Source organism: Salvia splendens, chromosome 18 (genome assembly GCF_004379255.2).
Source record: "Salvia splendens isolate huo1 chromosome 18, SspV2, whole genome shotgun sequence".
NCBI lineage: Eukaryota > Viridiplantae > Streptophyta > Magnoliopsida > Lamiales > Lamiaceae > Salvia > Salvia splendens.
The window spans coordinates 24,168,672-24,181,228 of record NC_056049.1 but is presented as its reverse complement, the minus strand read 5'-3'; the positions used below and the strand labels follow the sequence as shown (position 1 = coordinate 24,181,228).

General features: G+C 36.4%; 2 protein-coding genes across 2 annotated transcripts; both read right to left on the bottom strand.

The window, feature by feature from the left end:
- Window positions 1-810: 810 nt before the first annotated feature.
- Window positions 811-1,741, bottom strand: LOC121775931 (transcription factor bHLH51-like). The gene is made up of 2 exons (XM_042173028.1): window positions 1,511-1,741; window positions 811-1,433 (listed from the first exon to the last, which is right to left on the bottom strand). Exons 1-2 carry the CDS (start codon window positions 1,691-1,693, stop codon window positions 1,017-1,019), a joined length of 600 nt encoding a protein of 199 aa, XP_042028962.1. The 5' UTR covers window positions 1,694-1,741; the 3' UTR covers window positions 811-1,016.
- Window positions 1,742-8,813: 7,072 nt separating this feature from the next.
- Window positions 8,814-12,078, bottom strand: LOC121777659 (GDP-Man:Man(3)GlcNAc(2)-PP-Dol alpha-1,2-mannosyltransferase-like). The gene is made up of 7 exons (XM_042174978.1): window positions 11,611-12,078; window positions 10,786-11,072; window positions 10,329-10,515; window positions 10,001-10,069; window positions 9,697-9,890; window positions 9,274-9,380; window positions 8,814-9,197 (listed from the first exon to the last, which is right to left on the bottom strand). Exons 1-7 carry the CDS (start codon window positions 11,911-11,913, stop codon window positions 8,944-8,946), a joined length of 1,401 nt encoding a protein of 466 aa, XP_042030912.1. The 5' UTR covers window positions 11,914-12,078; the 3' UTR covers window positions 8,814-8,943.
- Between the last annotated feature and the right edge of the window lie 479 nt (window positions 12,079-12,557).

Below are 12,557 nucleotides of genomic sequence, written 5' to 3'. Positions count from 1 at the left end.
GACTTGTCGCGGCGGCCTCCCACGTGAGTGCGGCGGGAAGCACCGTCTGGAAAAGTGTCGGGGCGGTGACCCCCCCCCCACATTGATTTCCCGTTGCTATGGAAGCGGGACATGAGTACCGATGAAAGCACCAGTTGTTAAAGACTCAATTCCTTAACGGTGATCGGCGGCGGATTGCTCGGCGATCAATACAAACTTCCGGCGTCCTGAGATAGGATCGGCGGAGATTCTAGCTTCTGGCTGTGCGCAGAACTCCTCCGTCGGGCAGCGATGAAACTAGGGTTAGGGTAACTCACGTTGGTTTGTAGGCAAAAGTAATATTTTTATTCCTTGCATAAAATGATAACAAGCTCTCCTATTTATAATACTAGAATACTACTAACCTAACTTATTGAATAAGAAAACAAAGATATAGAAAAGATTTGGGGAATAAAAGATAACTAAATAATTGTGATTTCCTAAGATATGGATTCGTATCAAACACCACTAAAAAACTATACTCTTTTTATCACACACCCAATATGAATATCATTCATTCCCTTCTCATTTAGCTAATAAGTAGAAAGATTTAAATATATACATAGTTGATTGTGCGGATGAATAAAAAGATTACAAGCTCACTATGCATTAATTTAATTTTCTAAAAGCAAAGGGCAAGAAAAATCATAAATATTAATTAAAACCCCCAATTTTAAAAATCAACCAAAAACCAAGATGTTGGATCTATTCGCAATTTTCCACTACGATTTTTTTGGAGAAATCGTATTCGATACGATAAGTCGAGAAATCATACGATAGATGTACCACTGGTGAATTGAATGACACGGTCTATTTTTAAAAAAAGGGCGGCGGTCGGTTGGAATATATCAACAATATATTACACATAATCTCAGTTTTTCGTCGTGGTATAATCGCTTTCGAATTGTATGGTTTCTCAAGTTTATTTTTAAACCTGGGGGAACGGCCATTTGATCGAATTTCATAATTTTCCCGGCACTTTCCCGTAGCTAGTAAGTTCAACGCGGAGTGGGATAAAAGAACCGCTGCCTCTTGCTCCGGGCGCCGTAACCCGACCCGGACGAGATGAGGAGCCGGGTAAGGGCCATTTTAATCGAACCGCTCTGGTTCGCGGCAGAAGAAGAAGCGGAAATGACGAAATTAGCCCTGATCCTCCCTCCTAAGCTCGTGATGTCAGCTTCGACAATGGTGGCTTCCAGCGCCTTCAGCGCGCCTCCGATCTCCGCGAATAGCTCCGGCCGATCGTCGCAGCAGATCGATGCCTTGATCTGCTCCGATCCGTCTTCAATCTGATCGACGATCACCTCGTCGATCTCGCTCGGCACGCCGCTGCTGATTTTGCTCGCTTCCTTCGCCCTCTGCCTCTGCTCCTTCACGTGATCCACCACGTGCCCCAATAGCGCCGCCTTGTCCATCTACATTGATCGGAATCGATCAATTCAGTGAGAATTTTGATTCGATTTTGATTTAATTTGATTCGAGAGAGAAATACCTTTTCGGATTTGGGGATGAGTTTGCGGAGAGTGGAGAGCTGAGCGTTGATTCTGTCTCTGCGGCGTTTCTCGGCTTCGCTGTGGCTTCTGGAGGCGGAGGCGGCTCGGTCGTCGGCGGCGGGAGGGAGGAGCCACGGAGGTTCGTCGGTGTGATTGAGGATCGGCCAGTAGCAATTTTCCATTGATTGGGAGAAGGGGGAAAAATGGTGAGTGAGAGAGTGAAGAGAGGTTGGGTTTTTATACGACAAGTGGAGAAGGAGAGATGGTGATTGGATATCACTATATTATTCAAAGGGCATATTATGGTAACGATATGATTGTCCTTTTCTTTTCCTCCATTGCTGCCATTTTTTTATTATTCTTTATGAATTCATTATTTAGTTTATGTTATAATAGGACTATAATATATACACACTACACACAACACTAAAAAAACTCACATTATCGACGGATCATTTAAAATCCATCGATAATCATGATAACTGGTAATTACCAATGGATTGACGATAAGTTAAAAGCGTGTCTTTTGAAAATTTATCGTTGGATTTTGCTAGCTAGGGTAAATTTTACTAACGGCTACAAACATTTTTAAGCAGCAGCGAAATGATTTTAATAAAGGTGGTTAAGCTATTGTGAATGACAAAATTGTCACATGCGTTGCAGAATTGTGAGTGAAGAAAGTTGCGATTGTGGTAGAAATAGTAAGTCAGATGATAAATTAAGGATAATAATCAATATGTTGTAGGACGGTGTCAAAATGGACTATATTTGATCGGTATATCAAAATATTAATTTTTTAGGAAATGAAGAAAGTATATAAATAAAATAAATTGGAATATTGAATGTAATATTATAGTACTATTATATTACTCCACATATTAAAATCAAACTTTTGTAAGATTGCTAAAAGTTTATGTAGACATGATGAGATTTGAAGTTGGAGGAGTCTTGGATGGGGAGATTGTTGCTTTGACTCTTGTGTGATGTGAATATGCGATATGATTTACGCATTTCAACTTAAATATATTACTATTTCATATTAATCTCTTGATATACAATAAGCTTATATTCTTTTTTGGATTGTCGTAATAATAGTGGTTCATTTTTTCAGAAAGGAACACTTTTACTTTAAATTCAAAACACAACTTTTTATTTAACGAATAATTGAGTAGTGCTAAATGGTCATATTATGGCCAGCCATAATATTAAAAAATTATTAAAATTTTGTGTAATTAATGTAGAATTGATGAAATTTATGCATCTAGAGAGTAGCAATTCTTTAAAGACTAATATACCCTTAAATATTAAATACTACTTATGTAGAAGTAAAATAAATTGTAAGGACATTATATTTATAAATATTATTAAGTGACACAATATATTTAATTTTACTAATTTTTATTATGTAGAAGTAAAATAAATATTATGTAGAAGTAAAATAAATTTAATTTTACTAATTTTTTATTTAAAATACATTTAATCATAATATTCAAGCAACATATAAATATTAGTATCAACAAAAATATTATTTTAATATTTTTCGAAGAAGTGTACTTCAATATTAAAAATTTAATATCATATTTTGATACTATGAATCAATTTATTATATATGTATAATATTCATAAATTATAGTATATAAATATTATTATTGATTTTTGTAACAAATTACTCAAGAAAAGAGTGGAATAAATAAATTAAAAATAAACTACAATCAAAGACTAAGGGTAGTATTGTCAACTGAACTAAACATTAAATGAGACAATTAAATTATTAATATCCAAAAATACATATATTTACTGAAATGCCATTTATGGCCAGCCACATTATGGCCACATAGTTTTACCCTATTGTTTAATTGTATAGATTTAGCACGTTATAAAATGTCAAATACCGATGAAAATCTCACATAATCTCGGATTCATTTAATTTTGAGCAACTAAACAGTCAATGTTGGATCAAAGAATCTTATCGCTCTATTTTACATCAATAATAACAGTGTTAAGTGACTAGATATTTGTCATATACCGGTGATTGAACTAATATTTATTTTGAAACATTATTATATTTTCTGAAATTTCAATTGTATTAATTATTTTTTGTATTTATTTTCGAATGGCTGAGCGCGAAATGCGGATAACATATTAATTGATAGTAAAGGAACTACATTAAATGTGAAAGATAGGAAATTTTTGGTCATGGTTTTAGTTCACACGCTCGTGATTTCATTGTAACATTATCAACAATTACAAATTTGCTACATCAATTCTAATAAAAATGATTGAGATACTATGATTGGAGAAAGAGTCTCATTTTCATTTGTTTTCGTTAATAGCGATTGTTGTTATTCATAAAATTTAATATATTAATGTATAAACATTTACTATTTCTTAAATAATTGATTTGATTAAGATAGGACGGTCTGACTGCATGCACTGTGCACGAGCCGCATAGGAGTGTGGGTCGGAATAATAAGTGGAGAAAAATCATTTGAAGGCTATCTAAATCAACAGTGCATGTTGAGGATAAGTATAGATCTTTGAGAAGAAGATCTTTGGACAATAAGTGGTAGATATAAATTGTTTGAATTTGATGATAACTATCTAAGTGAAGGCAGGGAAAACATACTTGTTTTTTCTCCTTAATCATTTCATTATTACATGAACCAAATTGCGGCTGAAAAAGATAGTCATCCACTACAAAACTCCTTCAATTATTACTTTCACGCCTAAGTCATTGTGTAGGTCCCCTTCTCAAATTTCCTAGTTGTAATCATATAATTTGATCACATTCTGGTGATCTCATTTCTATTTGTTAATGACGAGTACTCATTTCTCCACTAGTTTTTTGTTGAACAGATTTTATTAGGAGTTAATCATTTTTTGTGTTTAAAATGCTTGAAGTCAAAAGATGACGAAGAACATAATAACAGTAGTTCATAATAATAAAAAATAATGTAATAATAAGATCAAAGTATAAATAAAAACAAACGTGCTATCCAAAATAACTATTGAAGAAAAGCAACGAACAAACACAAGTACACAAAAAAAATGAACAACTCATATTCTGACAGTATATTTCAACTTCATCTACTAGAGAATATTGGTCTCACATTAGTTTCAAGCAGAAGAAGAAGTTCTAAACAACAGGGGCGGACACAAGTAGGAGAAGGGTGGGGCTTAAGCCCTTACCCCATAAATTTTTATTTTGGTTTTTACTTGTAAATTTTTATAAATTTCGAAAATCATGTTCTTTAGCCCTTACAACCTAATGCCTCTCAACACTAAATTCTTGGGTATTGAATAATAGAAAGGGGCTGAATCTTAAATTCTTCAACTGCAATAGAAAGCATCAATGGGTGCCGACTGTTTTGAGGTTGAAGAAGAACAAGAAAAGTGAATAACTTTTGGGGTATTGGGCTTTTAAAGTGAACTTATTACTTTTGGGCTCTTTAGTTTTAGTTTAAATAAAACATGTTAGGTACACGAGTGGAGACTGGAGTATGTATTCAACTCTAAAGTAAAGTTTATAAAAAAAATAAATGTAAGAAATGCATCTCTTTTAAACCCTGTAGTATCATTTAAAAATGGACCATTGCTATACTATAAGTTAAGTAATTTTATTTAAGTGAATTCGTCTTATATATGTAAAAAAGTACTACTAGCTAAATTTCAAACATAGGTTCTTTAGACAACTTTCTTCCCATTTAAAAGCGTTAACTTTTCTTTGGGTAATTTTAAGTTTTCTTTTGCCTTTTTAAAAATATAACTACATAAAAGCTTGTCTTTTCTATAGTTTTTTCATAGAAAAAGTTTCTTTGATGTTTTATAGTATGAGAGATGCATAAAATAAGTAAGAGATCACCTTTGTTAAACGAACAGAAAAGTAAAATGGTTATCTTCGATGGAACGAGGAAATACAACATATATATTCAGCCCCTACTAAGAAAAATTTCTGCATCCGCCCCTGCTAAACAACATACATAAAACACACAAAAGTAAGGATCAGAAAACTCGTAAAGGTAATTAACAATAACACTAAACTAATATTTAACCAATATATCATATCTTACGTATACAATGTAGGTAACTTGATACGTGAATATCTCCACAAATATCCTTCGTGATGAGTCTGACTTTGTCCATAAAAATCTGAACAATGAGACGGAGTGCGTGGGGGCTGGTACTCCGGCTGACCTTGGTGATACCCGGCGTCAGGATTTCGTTGGTGGACGATTTGGTCCATGTCGATGGAAATTTGCTGTCCGAAGGGTGTGATAAAGGTCTGCGTTTGAGGCTGATACGCGTGAGGCTGACGTGCAGCGGGCGTGCTCTGGTAGTAGGGATGGTATGGCTGCCACCAATCCACGGAGTCGGGCGGGTCTGGGTCTAGCTGCGGAGGGTACCTGTCCAGCTGGTCGAAGGAGGCACGGTCCTGCTGCCATGAGCGAGGAGCGACGTATTGGTTATGAGTGGGAGGCTGTTGGGCAGCGTAGAATTGATACGGCTGCTGCCAATCTGTGTAAACTAGCTGTCCGGACTGATAATCGGCATAGTTGCGTGACATCATGACGTAATTAGAGGATGAGCTCTCAATGAAAGCACCAGTTGATAAGGAAAAGACCCTTATCAAGTGAAAAAAAGATAAAGAAAGTCGCAGAGAAACCGTGCTCTGTCGACAATCGGAAATTCTAAACGGAAAAACTAAATAAAGATAAAAGACCATAATTATGATTTCATTGATTGAATAATGAGAATGACAATAGTCCTATTTATAATACTCCTATGGATAATATAAAATGAGCAAAATTCTGTTTATAATATAATATGATTGGGGTATTGAGAATCTTGAGTGGGTGTGGAGGTTTGGTTGTTGATCACTTCTCTCTCTCTTTTCAACTATTGGGATCTTAAAGAGAGAGCATAGATGTCGGTTGTTGGCCTTGTTGTGACACGATGGGAGAACTTAATTCAATGTTTAACATGATCTATTTAATGCTCACGTTTTTTGGCTTTATGATTTACTTGAGGTCTAAGTAAAATATCTTCAATTTTAAATAATTTATGTCAATTTTGTATGTCTATCAATAATGGAGATTATTGTTAAGGATAGGATTAGGGAAGATGAATTACTGATTTATATTTATCGACACCAGTGAACCTAATATTATGACTTATCAAGATTAGTAGTATTTCAATTGTGCTTAGAAATGAAAATTTGATTTCTATGTCAACATTATGTATGCACATAGTTGAAAATAAATTTATGATTATCCATCCCTTTAGCAAAAAATTAGTCAAACCTATATAAAGAGAGAGACCTCATTTGATCTATGAAAATAAGGATCAACGTCCCCATTGGTCACAAACTCTTTCCCCATACCACCGCTACACGAGCCACCATTCTAGTAGTCGGACTCTCAAGAAAAGCACTAATGTTGCAAACAAAATATGTGTATAAAGTAAAAACTAATATTGTTGTGAAAATGATATTAGCCGAATGGTGTAATGCTCAGATTTCAGACTATACTAACATCCCTACCTACAAGGATCGGCAGATCTGATCGTCTTCCATATTATGTCTCGTGTTTCGAATTCTCGAGAACAGCAACAACTCAATGTAACAACCTAAATAGACTGCAAAATGGTGGTAAAAAAGCCTAACCACATCACATGTAATCTTGAAACATAGTACCAAAATCGTAACGAGTTGTTGATCTTGGTTTTGGTGCAATTAAACGAAATTGTACCGGAAAAATGTCCACTATCCTCACGTCCATGTCATGGACATAAATGAGGCTAAATTAGGACAGTATCATAAGCTAGAATCCAAATACGAGGTTATTCTCAAACAGTTGAATCACACCAAATCGATGGACTTTTTCATTGCTATTAGTTGCTTGCATAGTTTGAACTGGCATGCCTAATTAATGAGTAATAATTACACAAGGGAATAGGGATCGTTCCAACCAAACACCTCAGCTTCGCATTTGTCTTAAGATCATCCACAATGCCGCCCAGCCGACCGCCCAGCCGAGCGCCGGTGCTGGGCGGTTCACTGGGCGGTCTATTGCAGTCGTCCAGCGGGCGAATGGAGAGAGAAACCGCGCAGCGCTGGGCGGTCGCGTGGCGCTGGGCGGTGCGCTGGGCGGTCCGCTCGGCGCTATTGCAGCGCCCGGATCGCCCAGCGCACCACCTAGCGCGAAATTTTAATTTTTTTTTCCCGAAACACTATATATACGCGCTTTGCTCGTCATTTTCATTCGCACCACTTGTTTTTAAATTAATGTATTTTTTTAAATTATTGTACTTTTTTATATTTTAATATTATTATTAAACTTTTCCCGTATATGTCTCGTAAATTAAATTTCGTATATTGTGTGATTGTTAATTATTTTATTTTGTATATATTTGTTAATAGTGATGTGGATATTATGTGGCTAGGCTATGGCTGGGCTATTGCTGGGCTATTTGCTTGTTTTGATGATGTGGCAGGAGGATTTTTAGTGCTGATGATGTGGCAGTGACTAGGCTATGGCTGAGCTATTGCTGGGCTATTCCTATTGTGGATGGTCTAAAAGCTTCGTCGTGGGTGAGAAGAAAAATCAAATTATTATTGAAAATATATGGAACAAAGCCCTAAAATCTGTAATTTTAGCGACAATTATATTTACTCCCTCTGTCCCACAAAGTTTATCCCAATTTAACTTAGCATGGGTTTTAAGAAATTGTTTAACTTTGTATTAAAAGAGCTATGTAGTGGAAGAAAGATCCCACGTTGAAGAGATTAAGGGGTGTATTTAATACTCCCTCCCTCCCTGAAATTTTGTCACATTTCTCCATTTTCGTACATCCCATAAAATTTGTCACGTTTCACTTTTTTACCATTTTTTTAATGGACCCCAAATTCCACTAACTTATTCTCACCCACATTTCATTATAAAACTAATACTTTAAAAGTAGGACTCACATTCTATCAACTTTTCCAACCTACTTTCTATTACATTTCTTAAAACACGTGCCCAGTCAAACTGTGACAAAATTTGGAGGCCGGAGGGAGTATCTATTTTTGGAAATATTCCAATTGAGACAAAATTTGTCGAACAGACGAAAATAGTAAAATGGGACAAACCTTGTGGTATAGAGGGAGAAATATGTAATGTCTAAGCAAGCATTTGCATCCATCCTCGTATTGCCAAAGATTAAATGTGTTGCTTAACTTGGAACGCCAATAGAAAATACAACTCACTTTTCTATTTTATCGACTAATATCAATAGCTGGAGAGAAGCATAACAACACAATGATGAAAAAAGATTCAATTTATATTCTGGGTAGAAAAAGAGGGAAATTAAGTCATCATCATCAGTCTAAGTTGGTTGAACAAATTTTACTGTTGAGGCTGTGTGTGTGTGTGTGTGTGTGTGTATGATAAAATTATGTCACGGAGTGAGTGGTATTTGACATAATTGGTCGAACTGCAGATTTGAAATCTTGATAGAATCTTTGTTCCGAGAAGTGCGATGCTCGTTTCCTCGCAGCAGCGGCCATCTCAAGTCGCTGGGATGCCGACATTCTGATAATTCTAAGGATGGCATCTGCATATTCTTCCAAAGTTTTCGCGAGAAATCCTGTTTGCTTTCCGTCTTCGGGTAACACAATGTCCATCTTAGGGCCAGCTGAGTTATGTGCTGAGGAGAGGAACGCGAGAGACTGTGTTAATAGTGAGGCGAAGGCGCTCTGCATAAACTAAATATGGATACGAACCAATTGGTATGGCACCGGCAGCCATGTATTCCACCACACTGATGCCAAAATGCTCGTCCACCATGGAATGAATTCCTATTGCAGCACCGCCCAAAAGACTCACCACACTGATGAGGATTAAGAGAACAGAGCATCAAGCTTATCGTCGTAACATGTAAAGAAGTAAACATGCTGTAGAAACTATAAGCATGTGAAATGTAGGGAATATGAAATTAGAGCACTACTTAAGCTCCTGTGACAGCTAGCAACTAAGATGTAATCTCAAAGATATATGCCGCTGTGAAGATGTAAACATAATACACTAGATGCGCTGCGGTTCCTAGTAAAGTGCATAGTTGGTTAACACTCTTATGATGAAAATACAGAAGCACTGGACAGGTCTACGATACATATAATGTAACGTGGATGGAAAATATTGCAGACCTGTAGGTTACATTTTTGTGGAATTCCACATCACTATCCAATTCAAGCTCCTTGGACCGATCCTTCAAGTGTTGCAATCTCATCTCATCGGCTTCATTCCTGCAGCTCCCAACAAATTGTAGCTTCGGTCTTGGCAGATCTGAATCCAAAATCTTGACGGCAGCAGCAAATGCCTCAAGTTGAAGCAGGTGTGCCTGTTCATAAGAAATCAAAATCTAAGTTCAAACTCCCCAATACAGGGGGAACGGACCCAGAAATGATTGATTCCATAAGCATGGGTACCTTGGTCTGAAAAAATGCCCACCTTCTCTGGACGAAATTGAGCCACGGAAATAATCTTTAATGGCTCCATTGACCTTTCTAATGCCAGCATCTGTTTAGAGACACATACCAAGATTTATAGAAGCGGACTGAAATCCATACAAAATAAAGCACAATGACATCTAATATGAGATCAAGATAAATCATTTATCTCCATCATACATAGTATAGTACTTAAATTTTACATTCCCCTATATATCATATGCTAAAAAAGCATTAATTCAGTTTCACCAAACAAAAGAAGATCTGTTTGGATAATCACTAGAAATATCTGTAAGCATTGAACAGAAAATGGGATACAAACTACACACCTGAAGACCAGAAGTATCACAGGGAGGGTAGACTCTCTTGATACGATCTGGAATTCCCCAAAGCTTTTGAATATGAGATTGTGTCCATGATGAATTAACCATTGCAATATATGCATGAGAGCCTACAATTCCATACATCAAGCTGAAAAGCTTATAATAGATGACTTTGCACTGCGAGAAAAAGGCACTGGCAGGAGAAAGTGTTAGGTCCATCAAATGTGGAAATTTAGGAGATTATCTGTTTCATATGATATCTTGTGCATATGCCACAAAATGAAGGAAAAAAATACATATTAACTTCATCTGGATATCAGGAGCAGATTAAAAAAACAAACGCAAGGGAGATAAATGGCATAGCATCATATATTCACAAAAATTTCAGCAGCAGGAAGCTACAGCAGAGACCTGATAGAAAAATATGCCGAAATGTGAACAAAGATTGAAGTAAGAATCGTACCTCTTAGCAATCAAAGTATCATTGTTATACATAGAGTTCTGTGCATTAACCCGGGATAGCATGTCTAAACTGATTGTTGGGTAATGCGTGTAGCAAATGATTTTACATCCAAACATCCATGCAACGGGATATGTGAACGCATACCCACTGGTATCAAAATAATACAAAGGAGTGTATGCGCATAAGGCTTCCCATGAAAGGTACATCGAACCAAGGCTCTGACAGATCATAGTGAATCGAGGATAAGTAGTCTCGTCAATCCATTTCCTTTTATAAAGATGCACCACCTATCAAAACAAAAGATTACCAAAAAACCTATCAGAGCAAGTTATTGCTACAATCTTCTAATTGAAATTCTCAAAGCCATGGTAAAGTGACACTGTTTTAATCAGTAGGAGCTCTACTTGCATAATCTTCTGGTAGTTATCGAAACGAACCAGTAGAAAACATAAAGAGACTTATTTACTCATGAAGTGCAGAAAATCATTTCCAAACTACCAAACACCAGGTAAATCTCCAATCCTGCTTAGAAACCACTTTACAAAGAGAATGAAAACATTCCACAAACATTACACTTGATGCACATATAATGCTACTGGAATCCACATTCACTAAACCATAATCAACCTAATTTCAAAGGTAACTCATACATAAAAACAGCACTGCTTCTTTAGTTATACATGGAAATTAAAAATCGTGCATCACTTTAAGCTCATCAAAGTAATCCAGTGAGCTCAAAGCAATACATAACCAATATAAACCAAAGGATAGCAAATTACAGAGGGAGGTTAGCGTAAAACAGAATTTAGTAGAAACTGAATGTACCTTCGGACGGCGGATCAGCTCGACGCCGAATCGATCAATCGCTCGAGCGGCAAGAGTCTCAGGCGAAGCGTCATGATCGCCGGTATATACGACACAATCGAGGTCAGGCGACTCCTCTTGGACGGCTTTGACGGCGCACCATAGCACTCGCTCGCCTCCTCCGCCGTCGTTGGTGTAGGGATGGAAGAATCCGACCGAATTCCTCCGCCTTCGCCGGTGATAAACTACGGCGAAGAGGATTCTGACGAATAGCGCCAAAATTAGGGTTGTGAGAGGCAAAGTCAAGATGCGGAGTGAAGCCATTGAACTAACGGTAGTTGAAATTCAGCTGAGAAGGAAATTATAGGAAAGGTTCAGTGAATTAAGGTTTTCATTTATTATGCATTGCCATTACTACATTATAAAATTTCCAATATATGCAACAATTGAATTGTTATAAAAACAACAAGAAAAAAAAGTGCTACTAGGTCTAGGAGCATGAAATCATGAAATTTTAACGAGATCATGAAATAAAATACTCTAATAATTGTTTGATGTTTGTTTGGGAAGGAAAGGTACCAAGTACCAACTGATTTTTCATTACAATGCATAAAATATATTTTTATCATAAAAAAGTATACCCATTTTGTGCAAATTAATTGTATTTTATTTTGTCATTTCAAGATATTTCTTAAGTACTACTCCCTCCGTCCCACTTTAGGAGTCCTGGTTGAGTACGCCACGGGTTTTAAGAAATATAAAAGAAAGTTGGTGAAAAAATATAGTAGAACGTGAGTCCTACTTTTTTATATTAATTTTATAATAAAATGTAAATGGAAAAAGGTTAGTAGAATGTGGGGCCTAATACCATTTATGAAATATTCCAACCAGGACTCCTAAAGTGGGACACCCAAAAATGGTAAACCGGGACTCCTAACGTGGGACGGGGGGAGTATATGTCTCAATTG